The 20,137-nt window shown below is 37.6% G+C and overlaps 1 protein-coding gene across 2 annotated transcripts in view; it reads left to right on the plus strand.

The window, feature by feature from the left end:
* Positions 1–20,137, plus strand: part of LOC100950266 (cytochrome P450 2C19) — a 63,738-nt gene that overhangs the window by 11,708 nt on the left and 31,893 nt on the right. Inside the window, exons 6-9 of one of the 2 annotated variants that reach the window (XM_003783727.3) lie at positions 1,216–1,357; positions 3,643–3,830; positions 7,334–7,475; positions 11,427–12,320. In XM_003783727.3, the coding sequence (XP_003783775.1) occupies positions 1,216–1,357; positions 3,643–3,830; positions 7,334–7,475; positions 11,427–11,608 (654 nt within the window). In that variant the 3' untranslated portion in view covers positions 11,609–12,320. Of the gene's footprint in view, positions 1–1,215; positions 1,358–3,642; positions 3,831–7,333; positions 7,476–11,426; positions 12,321–20,137 lie in introns of those variants that run through there. The other variant, XM_023509476.1, reaches the window with a different exon arrangement.

Here is a 20,137-nt window from a genome sequence, read left to right on the forward strand (position 1 = left end):
TACATTAATGATCACCTACGCTCAATATTAAAAACTGGCTCCTCATTGTCAGTTCTGTGATATCATCCCTTTGGTCCTAAACCAAACTTATTATTCCTAATGAATTGCTTTCTCTCCTAACTTTCAATTAGAAGAACTCCATTAGCTTGTTCCTGTGCATGTACTTTGTCCTTTATACCATATGGGCAGTTAATGCAGCAACTGTCTGTCTCCATGACTGCAGTTTCTCTTCAATTTGAGTATTCGTGCTTATTCATTCAACCCTCAGACCAGGTTGCTTGTTGATTCCTACCTGGATTACAGTAGTGCTGGCCTCATCTTGTCATTGTTAACCCATTCTCTCCCTATAATTCATTGTATGTTTTTCTGCTATATTAGCTTTTACACAATGTCCAGATCTATAGACAATACTGAGTCCATGACAATTTCTGGCAGAAGAGAATTATAGACTATTGATTCAGACTTACAACATTTTTCATGATATAGCCCTATTTATCCATTTCTTTTAATGTAGCATTGATTGTATTTGTCTACATGTAAGGGAAAATCCAGTTAATAGTTCAACAAATAGTGGGAATATTTATCTCAAATACATGGAGTCTCATGGTGGAGCAATATAGGGAAGATATATTAGCCCCAAAGCATTATAGAGTCCTGGGTGGTGCCTGTGGCTCAAAGGCAGGGTACCAGCCCCATATGCTGGAGGTGGTGGGTTCAAACCCAGCCCCGGCCCCCCCCCCAAAAAAAAAACCTGCTAAAAAGAAAATAAGGAGATTCAGAGCATTATAGAGTCCAGTCCCTTCCTCCTCCCATATTTCATATATAGGCCTTCATATTCATGATTAAACCCTGATGACCCAAGATGAGGTCTACTCTACTTCCTCTTCATATTTGTGTTGAGTGCGAAGAAGGTAGAAGAAGTGCCAACCATAGACTTCTGTGTATATCTTTTTGGCAAAAGCTATGCTGCCTGACTCAGCTAAGTGCAGAGTTTGATGAGTGGAATTTTGGGGCAAGCATGGTATAAGGGGCAGGAAATGAAGTTTGGAGTGACTGATCTGCAGCCTGTGTATACCAGGCAGTAGTCGTTCCTAATATTATACTTTCTGCTCTCTGTGTTGGATAAGTTTCTAACAATGTGAGTTATTATGGATTCACTGTAATTAAATATGCTGGCATATGAATTTGTCAGTGATAACATTCAACTAATCCTAGGAAAAGCATAATCAACAGTCGGAGTTTACTGTTGAAAACTTGATAATCACTGCATCTGACTTTTTTGGAGCTGGGACAGAGACAACAAGCACAACCCTGAGATACGCCCTCCTGCTCCTGCTGAAGCATCCGGAAGTCACAGGTATGACCACAGATGAGGAGCAATGTGAACTTCAAAAGTAATGTTAGGAGGACGGCTGATGTCTTCCATCCTGTTTCCCTTATTAAAGTGACACATTTTAAAATTCTGTGCCACCAGCTATAATTAGTACAAATGTAATGATGTTATTAAAGTGGGACATCTTGGCAAAACAGAAGAGGATGACTGAGGGAAGTGAAGGCACCATGGTAGTAGGAAAAGCTATAGCAATCTGGTGCAGAGTCTGTATCTCATGGGTGATAATTTACACCAGACAGAGGCAACAACCTAAATTGGTTGGGATTGCACATTGGCTTTTTATGAGAAAAAAACTTTGAACAGTGGGTATACTTTTGAAGATACCTTTCCTCATTATGAACATTTCATGTTCTTTTTTTTTTTTTTTTTTTTTTGAGACAGAGCCTCAAGCTATCCCCCTGGGGGGTAGAGTGCCATAGCATCACAGCTCACAGCAACCTCCAACTCTTGGGCTCAAACGAGTCTCCTGCCTCTGCCTACCAAGAAGCTGGGACCACAGGTGCCTGCCACAACACCTGGCTATTTTTTGGTTGCAGCCATCATTGTTTTGGCGGGCCGGGGCTGGATTTGAACCCACCATCTTAGGTGTATGTGGCTGGTGCCTTAGCCACTTGAGCCACAGGCACCGAGGCAAAATTCCATGTTCTAATATTGAAGTAGGGAAAATGCATTCTCCTTACTGAATCCTATCTGGAGATTCTCAAAAGTTAGTGAGGTTACCTGGGATCTTTCCAGTCTGGAAAGTATTCTAAAAAATTAGATTCATAAGAAAGGTGTCCCCATTTAGGCAAAAGGTATACCTAAAAGAAGCTTATTATTCCAGAAATCTGTTCCATAAAACAGGTGTTTGACAAAATAAAAGTATTTTTGAGATGCGGCTCAATATTTTTTCTTTTATAAATTTCTTTAGAAATTTACCTTTAATGAATTCTAGCTATGCAACAGATACTTTTTTGTGTGTTAATAATTGCCCTGAAATGACAATAACATTTAAAAAAAATTAAATCATAGCTGTGTACATTAATACTAACGTGGGGTACAGTATACTGTTTCTATATACAATTTGAAATACTTTCATCCAACTGGTTAACATAGCCTTCATGTCTTTTTCTTAGTTATTGTGTTAAGACGTTTATAGTCTACATTTAGAGAGATTCACATGTACCCTTATAGGATGAACCATAGGCATGATCCCACCAATCACCCTCCCTCCATCCACCCTCCTCCCTCCCCTCCCCTCCCTCACCCCTCTCCCCATATTCCTGGGCTAAAATTGGGTTATAGCTTTCCTATGAAAGCTATAAATTAGTTTCATAGTAGGGCTGAGTACATTGGATACTTTTTCTTCCATTCTTAAGATACTTTGCTAAGAAGAATATTTTCCAGCTCCATCCATGTTAACATGAAGGAGGTAAAGCCTCCATCTTTCTTTATGGTTGCATAGTATTCCATAGTGTACATATACCACAATTTACTAATCCATTCATGGATCACTTGGGCTTCTTCCATGACCTAGCAATTATGAATGACAATAACTTCTTATAAATGAGAATTAGTGTCTTTAAAGTAGAAAGAATGGGCTTGGCACCTGTGGCTCAAGTGGCTAAGGCACCAGCCACGTACACCCAAGGTGGTGGGTTCGAATCCAGCCCAGGCCGCCAAACAACAATGACGGCTGCAAACAAAAAATGGCCAGGCATTGTGGCAGGCACCTGTGGTCCCAGCTACCTGGGAGGCTGAGGCAGGAGACTTGCTTGAGCCCAGGAGTTGGAGGTTGCTGTGAGCTGTGATGCCACAGCACTCTACCCAGGGGGACAGCTTGAGGCTCCTGTCTCAAAAAAAAAAAAAAAAAAAAGGTAGGAAGAATGGACTACAGGAAACCACCAACAGAGAGGTGATTGATAGCCTGAGGTTCCCAATAATTAGGAAATTATTACTATCAATTTGAAACATCTTCCTGAGACTGTGGGAATAATTCTTAATTTATATATCAAACATTTCATCATTTCTGTTTGTAGTACTTATATATGTCAATACACATAATGTATGTAAAGATTTATCTTAAGACCTAGCTTATGGTACAATTATATGGATTTCTATTATAACAAGTCTCTAAGTCTAAAGGTAATTTTCTCTCTATAATTTAAGTTTGTATTGACTATGTGGTACTTTCATAAGCATAACCCTGATTCCTATGACAAATGTCCATTTTTGTCCTTTTCCATCACCTCTTACTTGTGTCTTATCAGCTAAAGTCCAGGAGGAAATTAACCATGTGATTGGCAGACACCGGAGCCCCTGCATGCAGGACAGGAGCCACATGCCCTACACGGATGCCGTGGTGCATGAGGTCCAGAGATACATTGACCTCATTCCCACCAACCTCCCTCATGCGGTGACCCGTGATATTAAGTTTAGAAACTACCTGATCCCCAAGGTAAACTTGTTTTTCTGACATGGCACCTCAGTTCTCTTAAAATTCCCAAATCCATTGTATGGTCCCAATCCTCTACCAACACAAGATGAGAGAAGTACAAAACTCAGATGTGTGGCAGCTTGATGGACTTTGTGTTGTTTCAATTTGGAGCTGTAAAGCTTTAGAATGAACAGGTCTTGGTACCTAGCGGTTGTGTCTTCCAAATTTGTTCTTCTTCTTCAAGATTATGTTGGCTACTCTTAGGTATACACACTTCCAAATAAATTGTATAAATAAAAGTTTACTAATTAGCCAAACACTTTGCTGGGATTTCTATCAGGGTGATATTTAATGTATGTTTATTTATTTACTTTTAATTTTTTCTTGACAGAACTTATTTTTTAATTGAAACTCAGTTTTTTAGTTAATTTTTAATTAAAATCATAACTGTATACATATATGGGTACAATATGATGGTTTGATAATAAAATGTAGTATGCTTAAATCACAGTGATTAACATAACCATCACCTGCTTACTTATTTTTTGTGGTAATACACTTATAGTTCACTCTTAGTTATTTTGCAATATGCCATTGCATTGTACACAGTAGGTGAGATCCCACCAAGTGCCCTCCATCCTCCCACCAACTGACCTCCCCCCTCCTCTTCCCTCTTCTTTCTCTTCCTTCCCTCTTACTAGACTATATTTGTGTTTTGTTATTTATATGAGTGTGTGTTTATATGTTGGTTTGATAATAGTATTGAGTAAATTGGACACTTTCCCCCCATTCTTGAGATACTTTACTAAGAAGAATGTGTTCCAATTCTATCCAGGTGTTTACTTGGGTAAAAGATGTAAAGTTTCCATCTTTTTTTTAATGGCGGAATAATATTCCATGGTATACATATACCACAATCTGTTGATCCTTTCATGGGTTGATGGGTATTTGGGTTGCTTTCATGACATTGTTAAAATGTCCACACTACCCAAAGCAATCTACAGATTTATTGCAATTCCCATCAAAGCACCAATGTCATATTTTAAAGAACTTGAAATAATGGTACTTCCTTTTATATGGAATCAGAAAAAACCTTTAATAGCCAATATAGTACTTAGAAATAAAAACAAATCTTGAGGCATCATGCTACCAGACTTCATGTTATATTGCAAATCTATAGTGATCAAAACATCATGGTACTGGCACAAAAATAGAGATGTAGATATATGGAATAGAATAGAGAATCTAGAGATGAACCTAGCCACATATCATTATTTGGTCTTTGATAAGCCTAACAAAAAAGATATTTAATGTATAGATCAATTTGGAAAAAAATGATAGCTTGACATATTGAATCTTTCTATCCATGAATAAGTTTATACTCCTAATTTATTTGAGTTGTCTTTTATTTTCTTAGTAATATTAATTTTTGGTACAGTGGTTTACAAACATTTTAGTAAGATTTTTCTAGGTAATTATTATTTTTTGTTGTTATACATTTATAAAATGCCTTTTCTATTTATTTGTACATACTATTAGTGAGTGGCAATACTATAGAATTGATTTTACCATTATTATGACATAAATCTAACTCTTTTCTAAATTGACTAATCATTGCTAATTTGACTGTAGATTCATGGGGAATTTCCATGTACATTATTTGGCTATCTAAGCTAATACCACGTACATATTTGTTTTATTTCTCATTTTCCAATTCCTGTGTCCTTAATTTCTGTTTATTATATTATTGCACTGGCCGGTATTTCCGGGATGGTGTTGAACAGAATTGGTGATAGCGGGCATCCTTGTTTCATTTATAATCTGCAATAAAGGGTGGAGGTTTAACATCTCACTGCTAAAAATGATGCTTTAAGTTCATTTAGGTACATATTCTTCATCAGATTAGGAAAGCTTGCTCTCTTCTCTTATTCTTATATGAATTGTTGTCATAAATTTGTGTCTAATTTTATCAAATTGATTTTCTGCATTTATTGGAATGATGGCATGCATTGTCTCTACCTTCTGTTTTAAATATACATGTGTACACACACATAGCTATATTTGATGTGCTTTATATTATTCAGGACTTATGTATTTATATTTATGATGTATTTTGATCTGTGTTTTTACTTCTTCAAAATTTTCTGGTCAGATTTCTGATGCCAAGATAATGCTGGCTCTTGAAATTAGGAAGAAATGTTCCTAAATGTGGGTCTCTGTTTATTCCCTTTCCTTCTCCCACTTTTCTTCTTAGACCACTTAGCTGTATCTTTGAAGTGCTTAATAATTTTTGGTAAAATACCAAATATCATAAATGAAAACATGTAGAGTATCAGAGATATTTATCCCCCTCCAGAAAGGATTCATTCCTCTCTCTTAGGCAATTATAATGATGTAAGACCTCTTGCCCTGATTCAGAGTTGAACATGATGTAAACACAGTTGGAATTAACTGTAGCCACTAACTTACCGCTCTGATGTTTTCCTATCTCTAGATTCTTGAGAACAATTTTTATCTTAGCAGCTGTGCAATGCCTTCTAACACATGGTTTCCATATTCATCCAGACATTCTAGATGCTATGCTACCTACTACTCCCTTCTGTTAAAGACAGGTCATATTATTACTAAAATTAAAAAAAGTATAACCCAAGGTTGTATTTTCAAGGGGAAAAAATCAATGAGATTTGTTAAGTTGCAAAGTCTTGTGCCATTATTAGTTATGCAAAGTTCCTTAGTAATAAAATGGTATTAAAATATCTCTCCGTTGCAGAGATTCTGCTTATCATGTAAATGAATAAAAATCTATGGCAAGGTCCATTAAGACTGTATAAAAGTCCTTCTTCTTAAACCATGAACTCTGAAGTTTGAGCTTTAATTGATGATCCTTGTCTGAAATGAAAATCCTGACCTGAATTCTTACAAAGTGACAATTTTTCCTCATTTTATCATTTCTTTCTATGTTTTAAAGCTAGGACTGATTTGTAATGAGTATCTTTCCCATAATGGAGACCATCAAACTACATGGGAATGATGAACACTATCGTTTTACACTTATCATATTTGTTGTGACTATTGCAGAAGGTGATTTTTAAAATGACGACATATGATGATTATAAATGACCTCTGAGCAGACACTGCAGACATTTCAGCTGCCAAGAGAGGCTTCCTTTTAAAGCATGCTCTATGTATGAAATGTATGTCAAAACTGAAAAGATGAACTAGAGCACCAAGTGGGGATAGTCACTCATGTCCAAAATTTATTATACGGTGAAAAAATTTGGAAGGTTTAGCACCAAAGTACCAGAGTACTTCAAATGTGATTGGAGCCGACTTTATCAAGATCACTGACACTCGCTTTAACTCGATGTCTTTTATTACTAGGTCTGTCTGGTTGGAAATGTACTGTCTGAAAATGTTACAGCATTTCCTCATAGACACATCAAAAGAATTAACCAGGCAATTATCATTGTTTCTTCTAGTTCCATGACTTTATAACTTGGTTTATTTATGTTTATGGTTTCTAGGGCACAACTGTATTAACATCCCTAACATCTGTGCTGCATGACTGCAAGGAATTCCCCAACCCAGAAACGTTTGACCCTAGCCACTTTCTGGATGAGAGTGGCAACTTTAGGAAAAGTGACTACTTCATGCCTTTCTCAGCAGGTAATAGAAATTCATTTACATTTGCACTTCAGAGAATAAGATTATTTGGGGGGATCCGTTGGAACTTCCATGGTGTCTCTTCTAGATTTGGCATGATTAATTGCTTCTTGTACATGATCAGAGCAACACTCCCTATGCCCATGTGCTCCCCACCTCAGGATACTTCCTTGCTGTTAGGCCAGATTAGAGGGGTTTGGGGAGTTGACCCAGTTTCTCCTAGCTGAAGTATAGGTTGGTTGAATTCTGCCACTAGGTATATAACTGAGGTACCCAGGAAATCCTCCTAGAACTTAGAACTCATTTATCCTTCCAGGTAATTATAAAAGATGCAGAGTCCCCAACATATCTGAATAATGAAAAAGCAAGCATCCCATGTACTGAAACTAAGTTGAAACAACTATAGCCCACAGGAGAGAAAAACACCAATTCAAGAAGGAGGGAGGGGGAGAGGTGGTTTGGTAAGTTCCCACTTAACAGGTACAATGAAGGGGTGTATTTCACACTTCCTGGGTAAAGAACAAGACTACAATTTGGACTTGACTCTACAAATGCAAACAAGGTAACCTAATCGTATGTACCCTCATACTAATGTGAAAAAAAAACTGAAATAATTCATTTATCCTTTCCTTACTCACCATGAGAAAGGCATCTAACTCCAAAACTTCACTGAGTGTCTTCTATGTGATGTTTCTCAGACCCAGGCTGAGCTCTGGGGATACAAACAACCTCAGGCACAGGGGGGAGCCTTAAGAACTCACTCCCAAGTTAGAGAAGTAGACGAGCAAATGTGCTTATTATAATTCAGTATGACTGGGGCTGTGAGGGAGAAATGCACAGGCTACTGGTGAAGGGGACAGAGAGAGAAGATGCCTGCCCTGCCCTCTCGCATCCCACACTGAGGCATAAAACGGAAGAAGCAATTCTGTTCTCATAGCAGAAACGACATTTAAGCTGCCTCAAAGGAGGCACAGAAAATAGAATGAGGAGAAGGCAGGGCATTTTCAAGAAGGTAATGAACCAGAGGAGCAGGACATTTCTCTAATAATCACGGAGTCATTATGGAATATGGCTGGCTACTCTGCAGTGATCACAGAGCATTCTGTTCTCTGTCCTGTCATGCTTAGATATCTTGGATATTGTTTCTCCATAGCTGTGGTATGTGTGCTGAGTCTCTGGACATGCAAACCCCATTCTATACTCTGTGGCCTTTTCCAAAATTTTTCTCTTCAGTTTAGTATGAGGGTATAGATGATTTAGTTATGTTGTTTGCATTTGTTTGGTAAAGTCCAAGTTGTCTGCGTGCCCTTTCCCCAGGAGGAGTGCCATATGTGCTTACATTGTGCCTGTTAGGTGAGAGCACACCAGTTCCTCTCCTTCCTCCAGCCTTGCCCGTCTCTCCTTCCCTTGGCCCCCAACTTGAGTTTAATTGTGTTTTTCTCCAGTGTGATTGTGTATTGGTTAATCTGCTGGTTTCACGTTAGTATTTACTACATTGGATACTTTCCTTTCTAATCTTGTGATACTTTACTAAGTAGAATGTCCTCCAAATCCATCCAGGTTAATAAAAAAAGATGTGAAGTCTCCATATTTTTTATGCCTGAATAGCATTCCATGATTTTATATATATATATATATATATATATATACACACACACACACACACATATACACATGATATATATATATATACACACATATACCACACCAGTTTATTGATCCACTCATGAGTTGATAGGCACTTGGGTTGATTCCACATCTTGATAATTGTGAGTGAGCTGTAATAAACATTCTAGTAATACTTTGCTAAGAAGAACATTTTCCAGCTCCATCCATGTAAACATGAAGGACTTAAAGTCTCCATCTTTCTTTATGACTGCATAGTATTCCATAGCGTACACAATAACTAAGAAAATGACATAAAAGCTATGTCATTTGATGAAAGTATTTCAAATTGTATATGAAAATACCACATTGTACCCCATGATTGCATTAATGTACACAGCTATCATTTAATAAAAATAGAAAGTCAACATATGATTATCAATTATAATTACACTCAAGAGACTGAGACGTTCTACTTGAATGAGAGTTCCAGATAATAAAGCACATTCAAGTAAAAAAAAAAAAATAACATTCTAGTACAGATGTCCTTACGGTAAATGATTTTCTTTATTCTGCGTTGATCCTTAGTAATGGGATTATAGGAGCAAATGAAATGTCTACTTTGAGTTCTTTGAGGATTTTCCACACTTCTTATCAAAGAGACTATATTAGTTTGCAATCTCACCAAAAGTGTAAAAATGTTCCCTTCTCTCCACATATGCACCGGCATCTGAAGCTTTGGGACATTGTGATGTGGGCTGTTTTCACTGGGGTTTGGTGACATCTCATGGTTGTTTTATTCTCATTTCTCTAATAATTAGGAAGGATGACCATTTTTTCATGTGTTTGTTGGCCGTTCTATGGCTTTTGATATCTGCTTTATATCCGGCACTGTAGATACCAAGATAATGAGGAAAGTGCCCTCCCTTCAAAATTCATATTTTAGCACAATCACAAATAAACTGAGAGGTGTGATTCAGGTGATCCCTGCTGTTTTCATCAGTTTGAGATGCCCTAACAAAGTCCCCAAGACTGGGTAATTTATAAAGAACAGAAATTTATTACTCACAATTTTGGAGGCAGGGCAGTCCGTGATCAAGGCACGAGCAGTGTTGGTATGTGGTGAGGGCCTGTTCCTGTAGATGATGCTCTCTTTGTGTCCTCCCATGGTGGAAGGACAAAAAGAGCAAGAGGGGAGAAATAGTTCCCTTGCATCTCTTTTGCAAGTGCAGAGACCCCATGAGTTATTCATCTTATATGGTGGCATCCCTTGATACTGTTGCAGAAGGGATTTTATTTCAATATATCAATTTGAGAGAGAAACATTCCTCTCGGCACCTGTGGCTCAATCGGCTAAGGCGCCAGCCACATACACCTAAGGTGGCGGGTTCGAATCCCCAGCCCGGGCGCCAAACAACAATGATGGCTGCAACCAAAAAATGGCCGGGCGTTGTGGCAGGCACCTGTGTTCCCAGCTACTTGGGAGGCAGAGGCAGGAGACTCGCTTGAGCCTGGGAGTTGGAGGTTGCTGTGAGCTGTGATGCCACGGCACTCTACCCAGGGGGATAGCTTGAGGCTCCGTCTCAAAAAAAAAAGAAAAAATGAGAGAGAAACATTCAGAACATAAATGCTCCAGTGAAAACATGAATTTGATGTTGAGGAAACTCTAAGAGGACAGGACTTTATTGCTTAAGGGTACTACAAAGAGCATAAAGAGGAAATGAAATTTGACCTATGTTCTGAATGTAATATAAGAAAAGTGCATCTCAGCCAAAGGAACAGCATGATATAAAACAACACTGCAGTGTTCATTGGACAATGATGAAGATGTGTATGACTAGCACTGGTAACAGAGGGTGTGAAGAGTGGAAGAAAGATCATGGAATGTCAGACTTGGAATGGGACTCCTGAGAATCTGGGTGGGTGTTTCTTGAAAAATGTAAATAGAAACTCAAAACATCAAAATAGCTGTTTTAATAGAATACTATTTAATAAAGTACCTGACATGGAGTTGATACTTAATAAATATTTGTTGTGGCAGTGTCTGTGGCTCAAGGAGTAGGGTGCCAGCCCCATATCCTAGAGGTGGTGGGTTCAAACCCAGCTCTGGCCAAAAACTGCAAAAAAAAAAAAAAAAAAAAAAAAATTTGTTAAATGCATGGTGCCCCGAGGATGAGATCTTAGGTAGTCAGAAAACATGTCCATTCTTTGTTCATTTGCCTACACAATCTCCTTCCTTCCAAGAATTCATAAAAAAGTTATTATCCTCGTTATTCTAGTCACAAATAATAGTTTTCACAGTTGTTGCTACACAGAAGGAATAATTACCCTTTCTGTTGTTATTTTTAGGAAAACGGATTTGTGCAGGAGAAGGACTGGCCCGCATGGAACTGTTTTTGTTCCTGACCTCCATTCTACAGAACTTTAACCTGAAATCTCTGGTGGATCCAAAGGCTATTGACACTACTCCAATTTTCAATGGATTTGCTTCTCTGCCACCCTTTTACCAGCTCTGTTTTGTTCCTGTCTAACGCAGAGCACATGGTGTGGCTGCTGCTGTGCTGGCCCATGTGTCATTTACCTCCTCCCCAGTATCAGAGATGCTTTCTCTGACCTCTGTTCTTACATCTCCACATTCCCTCTGGATTCAGTTGGCATCATAGCTCATTTTAAGAGAATTTCATGAGTTTCACTACTCAAACATACCTACTAGAGTAGGAATAGTCTATAACCTTCATATTGATTTCCACATGTAATAAACCTTACCTAATATTGAGTTACTAATGCTGTCACTGTAAAACAGAGAAAATGATGAGTGTATGATAATTCAGACTTATTTTCCTGCACATTCTAAAGATATGTCATTATTATTTGTCGGATGAGTTTTCAGACTTTCTTTCTTTTGTGCACAAGGCAAGTAGAATATAAATGGAAATAAAGTCCCAGGAGGCCATGTTCATTCTCAAAATGATAGACAAAGAGAAGGACATAGGAGAAGAAGGTAGAGAAGGTCTCTTGGCTGAGTGTCTCCTAAAGTTACTAGAGGTTTGTATTTGAAGGAAAATCTGTGTCCAGAAGCAACTCCAAACTGTAAGGAAATATTGGTAAGATCAGTGATAAGGAGAAATTAGCCCTATGTACTAGAATTGATGAACTTGCTTTGGTATTGCTGTGGCATTAATACAAAGTGGAATTAATTTCTTCTAAATAAAGATGCAGATAATTTTTATTACTTTCAGTTTACAAGATTGGAAACATGCTTTCATGTCGCTACTCACATGTTCTGAGTGATACTCTTTTCTCCCCAAACACAAAGAAAATCCATGAAAGAAATTCCTAGGTTTTATTATTTTCCATTTCCACTATGTTCTTTTACACTTAACATAAGTTTTATGGTCATTCGATGGTGTGAAGTCCTTAGCCTCATGTTGCCTCCAAAGCAGAGTCAAGAGGACAACTTAACACTCCAAATTATACTCATCTTTTTTTATGTCTTCCTGAAGTGTATGACTTGAGCATTGATGCCATTTGTTACCCCTTCTCTCAGCTTCTTTATCAGAAGAAGTGACTGAAATTTCGAAGAGATTTTAAAGACATCCAAACCTATATGTGTATGTAACTATATATTAACACTATATGAAATATAATTTCTGTGTACTTAGACATGGGGTTAACTGATTATTTATAATATGTGCTCTTACAGTACATATTGTATTACAACTTGCTGATTTTCTACTTAGCTTTATACCAAGAAAACTTAGCAAATTATTCAAATAGATTACAGAAGAGAAAATGGAAATGGTTATGACATGGATGGAATGATCCAAATTAAAATTACACATTGTATGTTATCAAGCTTCTTAATTGACACGTAAAGTCAATTATGTAGTGTTAGCAAAGGTAGAAGCAAACACATATAGGTGAGATAAATTGAAGGAATTGGCATGCTGCTTCCTTCTGGAGGCTCTAGGGGATAATCTAATTTCCTATTTATTTTTTTCTAAGGGCTGCCTGCTTTCCTTGGCACATGAACTCTTCTTCGCATCACTCCAGATCCTATTCCCCATAGTCGCACCTCCTACTCATTGTCATACCTACTACTAACTCGTATCCTCTTCCTTCTCTCTTCTGAGCACTCTTGTGATTACATTGAGCCCACTTGGATAATCCAGATAGATCTCCTCATGTCAAGGCATTATTCAGCCAACCATATTACTATTATGCTCATTTTAACAACCCGAGGACAAAGCAGATGCTCAGTGAAGTGTAGAAGGTAGATATGCTGAATTCCTCATGGACCTTCCAAGTCAGGGGAATGTCTGCATGACTATCCCTGCATTAGGAAATCAGCAGTGCAGGTGAGCTGAGATCATTAATTAGTAGCTTACGCTAGAGAGGCTGAGATATCTGCCTGAGGAGATAAGACTTGCTCTCTCCACTCTGTCTCCCACTTGCACTGTTATCTGGCTGCTTCAGATGTTCCATTACCCCATGTCCCTGCTTACCCTTTACTCAACCTTCCTGGGATCTGTAATCTCCCCCTTCTCATTCTTAACCTTGAATGCTGACTACTGACCTCTGTGCATTCTTGCATGTATACTCTGTTATGTACCCAATAAAAAGATTCTGGGAAGCAAGGCAGGTTGCTGCATTGTTTTCATGTTGCAACTAGGCATATGAAACAGTGTATACCCTTACAGGCTTCCATGTTTTGTGCACTAAGTTTGGTCAGCACCATTTCCCTTGTTGACCTCTGCCCCAGGTTGGGGTCCACTAGTGAAGTATATGATTGAAGCCTGTGGTTTTAGACCACACAAGGTTTTTTTTTTTTTTTTGAGTATTTAAAAATTTTTTTTTCAAATTAATATGATGGTACAATTTTTAGGTTACATTGTTCTCACTTCCAGCATAAAGTTTCATTTGTTGAAGAGTCCTTCACTCGGGGGCGTGTTATACACCCCCACAATGTGCACATTAGGTGAGATCCTGCCTCATGTCCTCCCCCCTTCTTCCAAACATCCTCCCCCCACCCCTACTTCCCTCTGCACCTGAACTGGACAATGTTAGCATCTTATTGTTTTTATGAGCATGTAATTTTTTTATATATTGGTTTCATATTAGTATGGAGTACATTGGATATTTATTTTTCCATTCTTGTGATACTTTACTAAGAAGACTGTATTTCAACTCCATCCAGGTAAACAAAAAAGATGTAAAGTCTCCATCTTTTTTAATGGCTGAATAATATTAAATGGTATATATACCACAGTTTGTTGATCCATTCATAGGTTGATGGGCACTTAGGTTGCTTCCACAACTTGGCAATTATGAATTGAGCTACAATAAACATTCTAGTGCAAATGTCTTTGTGGTAAAATGATTTCTGTTCTTCTAGGTAGAGACCTAGTAAAGGAATTACAGGGTCAAATGGAAGGTCTACTTTTAGATCTTTGAGAATTCTCCATACTTCTCTCCAAAAAGTCTGTATTAGTTTACATCCCACCAATATTGTAGAAGTGTTCCCTTCTTTCCCTATCCATGCCAGCATCTGGTGTTTTGGGACTTTGTGATGTGGGCTAATTTTGCTGCGGTTAGGTAATATCTTAGAGTGGTTTTGATTTGCATTTCTCTGATGATTAAAGATGATGAGGATTTTTTCATGTGTTTGTTGGCTATTTGTCTGTTATCTTCAGAGGAATTTCTGTTCAAATCTCTCACCCACTTATAGAGAGGATTGTTTGCACTTTTCTTATTGTTTAATTTGAATTTGCTGTAGATTCTAGTCATCAGGCCTTTGTCAGATTCATAACATGCAAAAATCTCCTATTCAGAATGCTGTCCATTCAATTGGTTTGTGGTACCATTAGATGTACAAAAGCTTTTTAGCTAGATCAACTCCAGTTACTTATTTCTGATGTTGCTACAATTGCTGGGGGGGGGGGGTGTCTTCCTCATAAGGTTTTTCCCAAGCCAATATCTTCAAGTGTTTTCCCCACACTCTCTTCTAGAATTTTTATTGTTTTGTGTCTTAAATTTAAATCTTTTATACAAGGAGAATCAATTTTTGTCAATGGTGAGAGGTGGGGGTCCAGTTTCAGTCTTCTACATGTGGATAACTAGTTCTCCCAGATCCATTTGTTAAATAAGGATTCTTTTCACCATTGCATGTTTTTGTTAGGCTTATCAAAGATTGTCCTTTGACAATAAACTTAGCCAGGAAGAAATAGATCTCCTGAACAGAACAATTTCAAGCACTGAGATCAACGAAACAATAAAAAAATCTCCCAACAAAAATATGCCCTGGTCCAGATGGCTTCACATCAGCATTCTATCAAACCTTCAAAGAAAAGCTTATTCCCATACTGCAGAAATTATTCCCAAAAATTGAGGAGGAAGGAATCTTATCCCAAGACGTCCTATGAAGTAAACATCACCCTGATACCAGAACCAGGAAAAGACCCAACTAAAAAGGAGAATTTCAGACCAATTTCACTAATGAATATAGATGCAAAAATTCTCAACCAAATCCTAGTCATTAAAAAACTCATACATCACGATCAAGTAGCTTTCATCCCAGGGATGCAAGGCTGGTTTAACACACACAAGTCCATAAACATTATTCACTGAATCAACAGAAGCAAAAACAAAGACCATATGATACCCTAAATAAGTGCAGAAAAAGCATTCGATAAAATCCAACATCCTTTTCTAATTAGAACACTGAAGTGTATAGGCATAGGTGGCACATTTCTTAAACTGATCAAAGCTATCTATGGCAAACCCACAGCTAATATTTTACTGGATGGAGTAAAACTGAAAGCTTTTCCTCTTAAACCTAGAACCAGACAAGGTTGTCCTCTGTCGCCATTACTATTCAACACAGTGCTGGAAGTTCTAGCCAATACAATTAGGCAAGACAAGGAAATAAAGGATATCCAAATGGGGGCAGAGGAAGTGAAACTCTCCGTCTTTCCTGACGATATGATCTTATACTTAGAGAACCCCAAAGACTCAACCACAGGACCCTGGAAGTCATCAAAAAATACAGTAATGTCTCAGTGTATAAAATCAATGTCCACAAATCAGTAGCCTTTCTATACACCAACAACAGCCAAGATGAGAGGCCAATTAAGAACACAACTCCCTTTACCATAGCTTCAAAGACAATGAAATACCTAGGAATATACCTAACAAAAGAGCTGAAGGACTTCCATAAAGAAAATTATGAAACCCTAAGAATTGAAATAGTAGAGGATATTAACAAATGGAAGAACATACCATGCTCATGGCTGGGAAGAATCAACATTGTTAAAATATCTATACTTCCCAAAGTAATCCACCAATTCAATATCATCCCTATTAAAATACCAACGTTATACTTTCAAGACTTGGAAAAAATTATTCTTTGTTTTGTATGGAACCAGAAAAAAAAAAAAAAAACCCGTATAGCTGAGGCAGCTCTTAGTAATAAAAACAAAGCTGGGGACATTAGCATACCAGATTTTAGGCTGTATTACAAGGCCATAGTGGTCAAGACAGTATGGTACTGGCACAAAAAGAGAGACATAAGTATTTGGAATCGAGTAGAAAACCAGGAAATGAAACTAACATCTTACAACCATCTAATCTTTGATAAACCAAACAAGAACATATACTGGGGGAAAGACTCCCTAGTCAATAAATGGTACTGGGAGAACTGGATATCCCCATGTAAAAGACAGAAACTTGTCCCACACCTTTCTCCACTCACAAATTTAATTCAAGATGGATAAAGGACTTACATTTAAGGCATGAAACAATAAAAATCCTCAAAGAAAGCATAGGAAACACATTGGAAGATACTGGCCTGGGAAAAGACTTTACAAAGAAGACTGCTGTGGCAATTGCAACAGCAACCAAAAAGAAACAAATGGGACTTAATGAGACTGGAAAGCTTCTGTACAGCTAAGGCAACAACAACCAAAGCAAATAGACAATCTATACAATGGGAAAGGATATGTGCATATTTTGAATCAGACAAAAGCTTAATAACTAGGATCTATAGAGAACTCAAATTAATCCACAAGAAAAAAGCCAACAATCTCATATATCAATGGACAAGAGAGATGAATAGAACCTTCTCTAAAGCAGACAGAGGAATGGCTAGCAAATATATGAAAAATGCTCACCATCCCTAGTTATTAGAGAAATGCAAATCAAAACCACCCTGAGATATCATCTAACTCCAGCAAGAATGGCCCATATCACAAAATCTCAAAACTGCAGATGCTGGTGTGGATGTGGAGAGAAGGGAACACTTTTACACTGTTGGGACTGCAAATTAATACAATTTTTTTGGAAGGAAGTATGGAGAACCCTCAAAGAACTCAACCTAGACCTCCCATTTGATCCTGCAATCTCATTACTGGGCATCTACCCAGAAAGAAAAAAATCCTTTTATCATAAGGACACTTGCACTAGACGGTTTATTGCAGCTCAATTTACAATCACCAAAATGTGGAAACAGCCTAAATGCCCACCAACCCAGGAATGGATTAACAAGCTGTGGTATATGTGTACCATGGAATACTATTCAATCATTAAAAAAAAATAAAGACTTTACATCCTTTGTATTAACCTGGATGGAAATGGAACACATTATTCTTAGTAAAACATCACAAGAATGGAGAAGTATGAATCATGCATTCAATTTTGATATGAGAACAATTAATGACCTAGTACATGGTAGGGGATGGGAGAAGAGAGCAGAGAGAGAGAAGCTGGGAGGGGAGTAGAGAAAAGGAAGAGCAGAGAGAAGGAAGGAGGGAGGGGGTTGGGTCTCAGTGTGTGACACCTTTTGGGGGCAAGATACAAGTGTAAAAGGGACTTTACCTAACAAATGCACTCAGCGTAACCCGGTTCTTGTACCCTCAATGAATCCCCAACAGTAAAAAAAATAAAATAAAATAAAAATAAAAAATGATTAAATGATGATATGTTGCTGTAAACTCTAAGTTCTCTATCTTATTCCATAGAGCTACATCTGTATTGGTGTGCCAGTACCATGCTGTTTTGATCACTGTAGCCTTGTAATATATCCTGAAATCTGGCAACATGGTGCCTCCAGATTTGTTTTTATTTCTAAGAACTGTATTTGCTATTCAGGGTTTTCTCTGGTTCCATATAAATCTAAGTACTATTTTTTTCAAGCTCTTTAAAGTATAACATTGTGCTTTGATGAGGATTGCATTAACTCTATAGATTGCTTTGGGTATTATGGACATTTTAACAATGTTGAGTCTTTCTAGCCAACAGCATGGTATGTTCTCCCATTTATTGATATCTTCTGCTATTTCCTTTCTCAAAGTTTTTAAATTCTCTTGATAGAGATCTTTCGTGTCTTTTATTAGATATATTCCCAGGTATTTCATTTTCTTTGGTGCTATTGTAAAAGGAATAGAGTTTTTGATTTTATTCTTGGCTTGGCAGTTGTTGGTGTATATGGAGGCTACTGATTTGTGCATATTGATTTTTATCCTGAGACACTTTCATATTCCTTGATCACTACTATGAACTTTGTAGATGAGTCCCTGAGGTTTTCCAGGTATAAGATCATGGCATCTATGAAGAGGGAGATTTTGATCTCTTCTGTCCCCATTTGGATCCCTTTGATCTTTTTCTCTTGTCTGATTGCAATGACTAGGACTTCCAACACTATGCTAAATAGCAGTGGAGACAATAGGCATCCATGTCTGATTCCACATTTGGCAGGAAATGCTTAGAGTTTTACTCCATTCAATATGATATTGGTTGTAGCCCCCAAAAGTTTTTATGTGTCACAGCCAGGAGTGGAACTCGGGCATTCTGGCTGAAAAATAGAGAGGGGAAGCTAATAGCTTTGCTAACTTTGATAATCCTTAGATGCTTATTTTTGTTGTTTGTTTCCACTAAAATACAGATTCCATATGAACACAATCTTTGTGTTGCTCACTAATGAATACCAGCTACTTAAAATGGTGTCTGGAGCGTATTGGCTCAAGGAATATGTGATGAATGAATGGCTACACAAATGATGAATGAATGGTTCCCATGCCTGTGAATCCATGCATTCTTGTTGAAGGACAATGTAATTATATGCATGAGACTGTAAATGAACATTCCAAATCTTTAAGCAATTCAGTTGCTTGGATATTTATTTCATGAGCATCTTCAAATGTGCACACTAATTAGCATGTACCTGAATGCTCATTACATGATTGATCATAATAGATTTGAAACAAATAAAACATCTGTTGGAAATAGTAAATAAATTGTGGAGGGTCTATACAAATAAACATGTATGCAGTATTTAAAAAAGAATTTTCATAGTTATATAATGATGAAGTATTTATTACATGGAAAGCACTATTCTAATAATATGAAAACATTAATTCATTTAATTCTTAATGCAGTGAGGTTGGTGCAATTGCAATTCATCCCAATTTAGCAGATGAGGCACTGAGGCACAGACACGTTTAATAACATGTCCAAAGCCACAAGGCCAGTTAGAGACAAATGGAAGGTGACTAGAAAGTCTGACTCCAGAGTCTGGGCTCTCAAACTCTGCAGTGTGCTGGGTTCATTTCAGTCTCATTTGAGGCTGAGGCCTCTGGAGTATAGCCTCCCCTTCTCCACCGAAAGCCATCCTGATGTCCATGTCTCCCTTTCCATTTCTCTTTTCTCCTATTCCAGAATGGGTGCAGAAAACCCTTGTCCTCTCAGTTCCTCTATTCTAACTTTCTGTGATATGGATGTTCTATGGACAATCCCACTTTTCTCTAGAAGTCTTGAGGAGAGGAGACATGAGAGCTCTATGTGAGGTTCCCCCACTGCCTTTGGACTCCTCCACCTGTTCAGGCTTTGGGTAATTTTGGAGTCCTTTCATCATTTGAGGTGGTAATCTCTTTTGCTGTTTGATTGTTGTCATTGTTGTGTGTTCTTTTCTGTTTTAATTTCCTCAAATTTTCTGTGAGTTTGGAATTTTCTTTTGCAATGCAGTTACAGGTTTTTATTTTTTTATTTTTTGCAGGTTTTTTTTTTTT

Source organism: Otolemur garnettii, unplaced genomic scaffold (assembly GCF_000181295.1).
Source record: "Otolemur garnettii isolate 467f Iridium unplaced genomic scaffold, OtoGar3 scaffold00008, whole genome shotgun sequence".
Taxonomy (NCBI): Eukaryota; Metazoa; Chordata; class Mammalia; order Primates; family Galagidae; genus Otolemur; species Otolemur garnettii.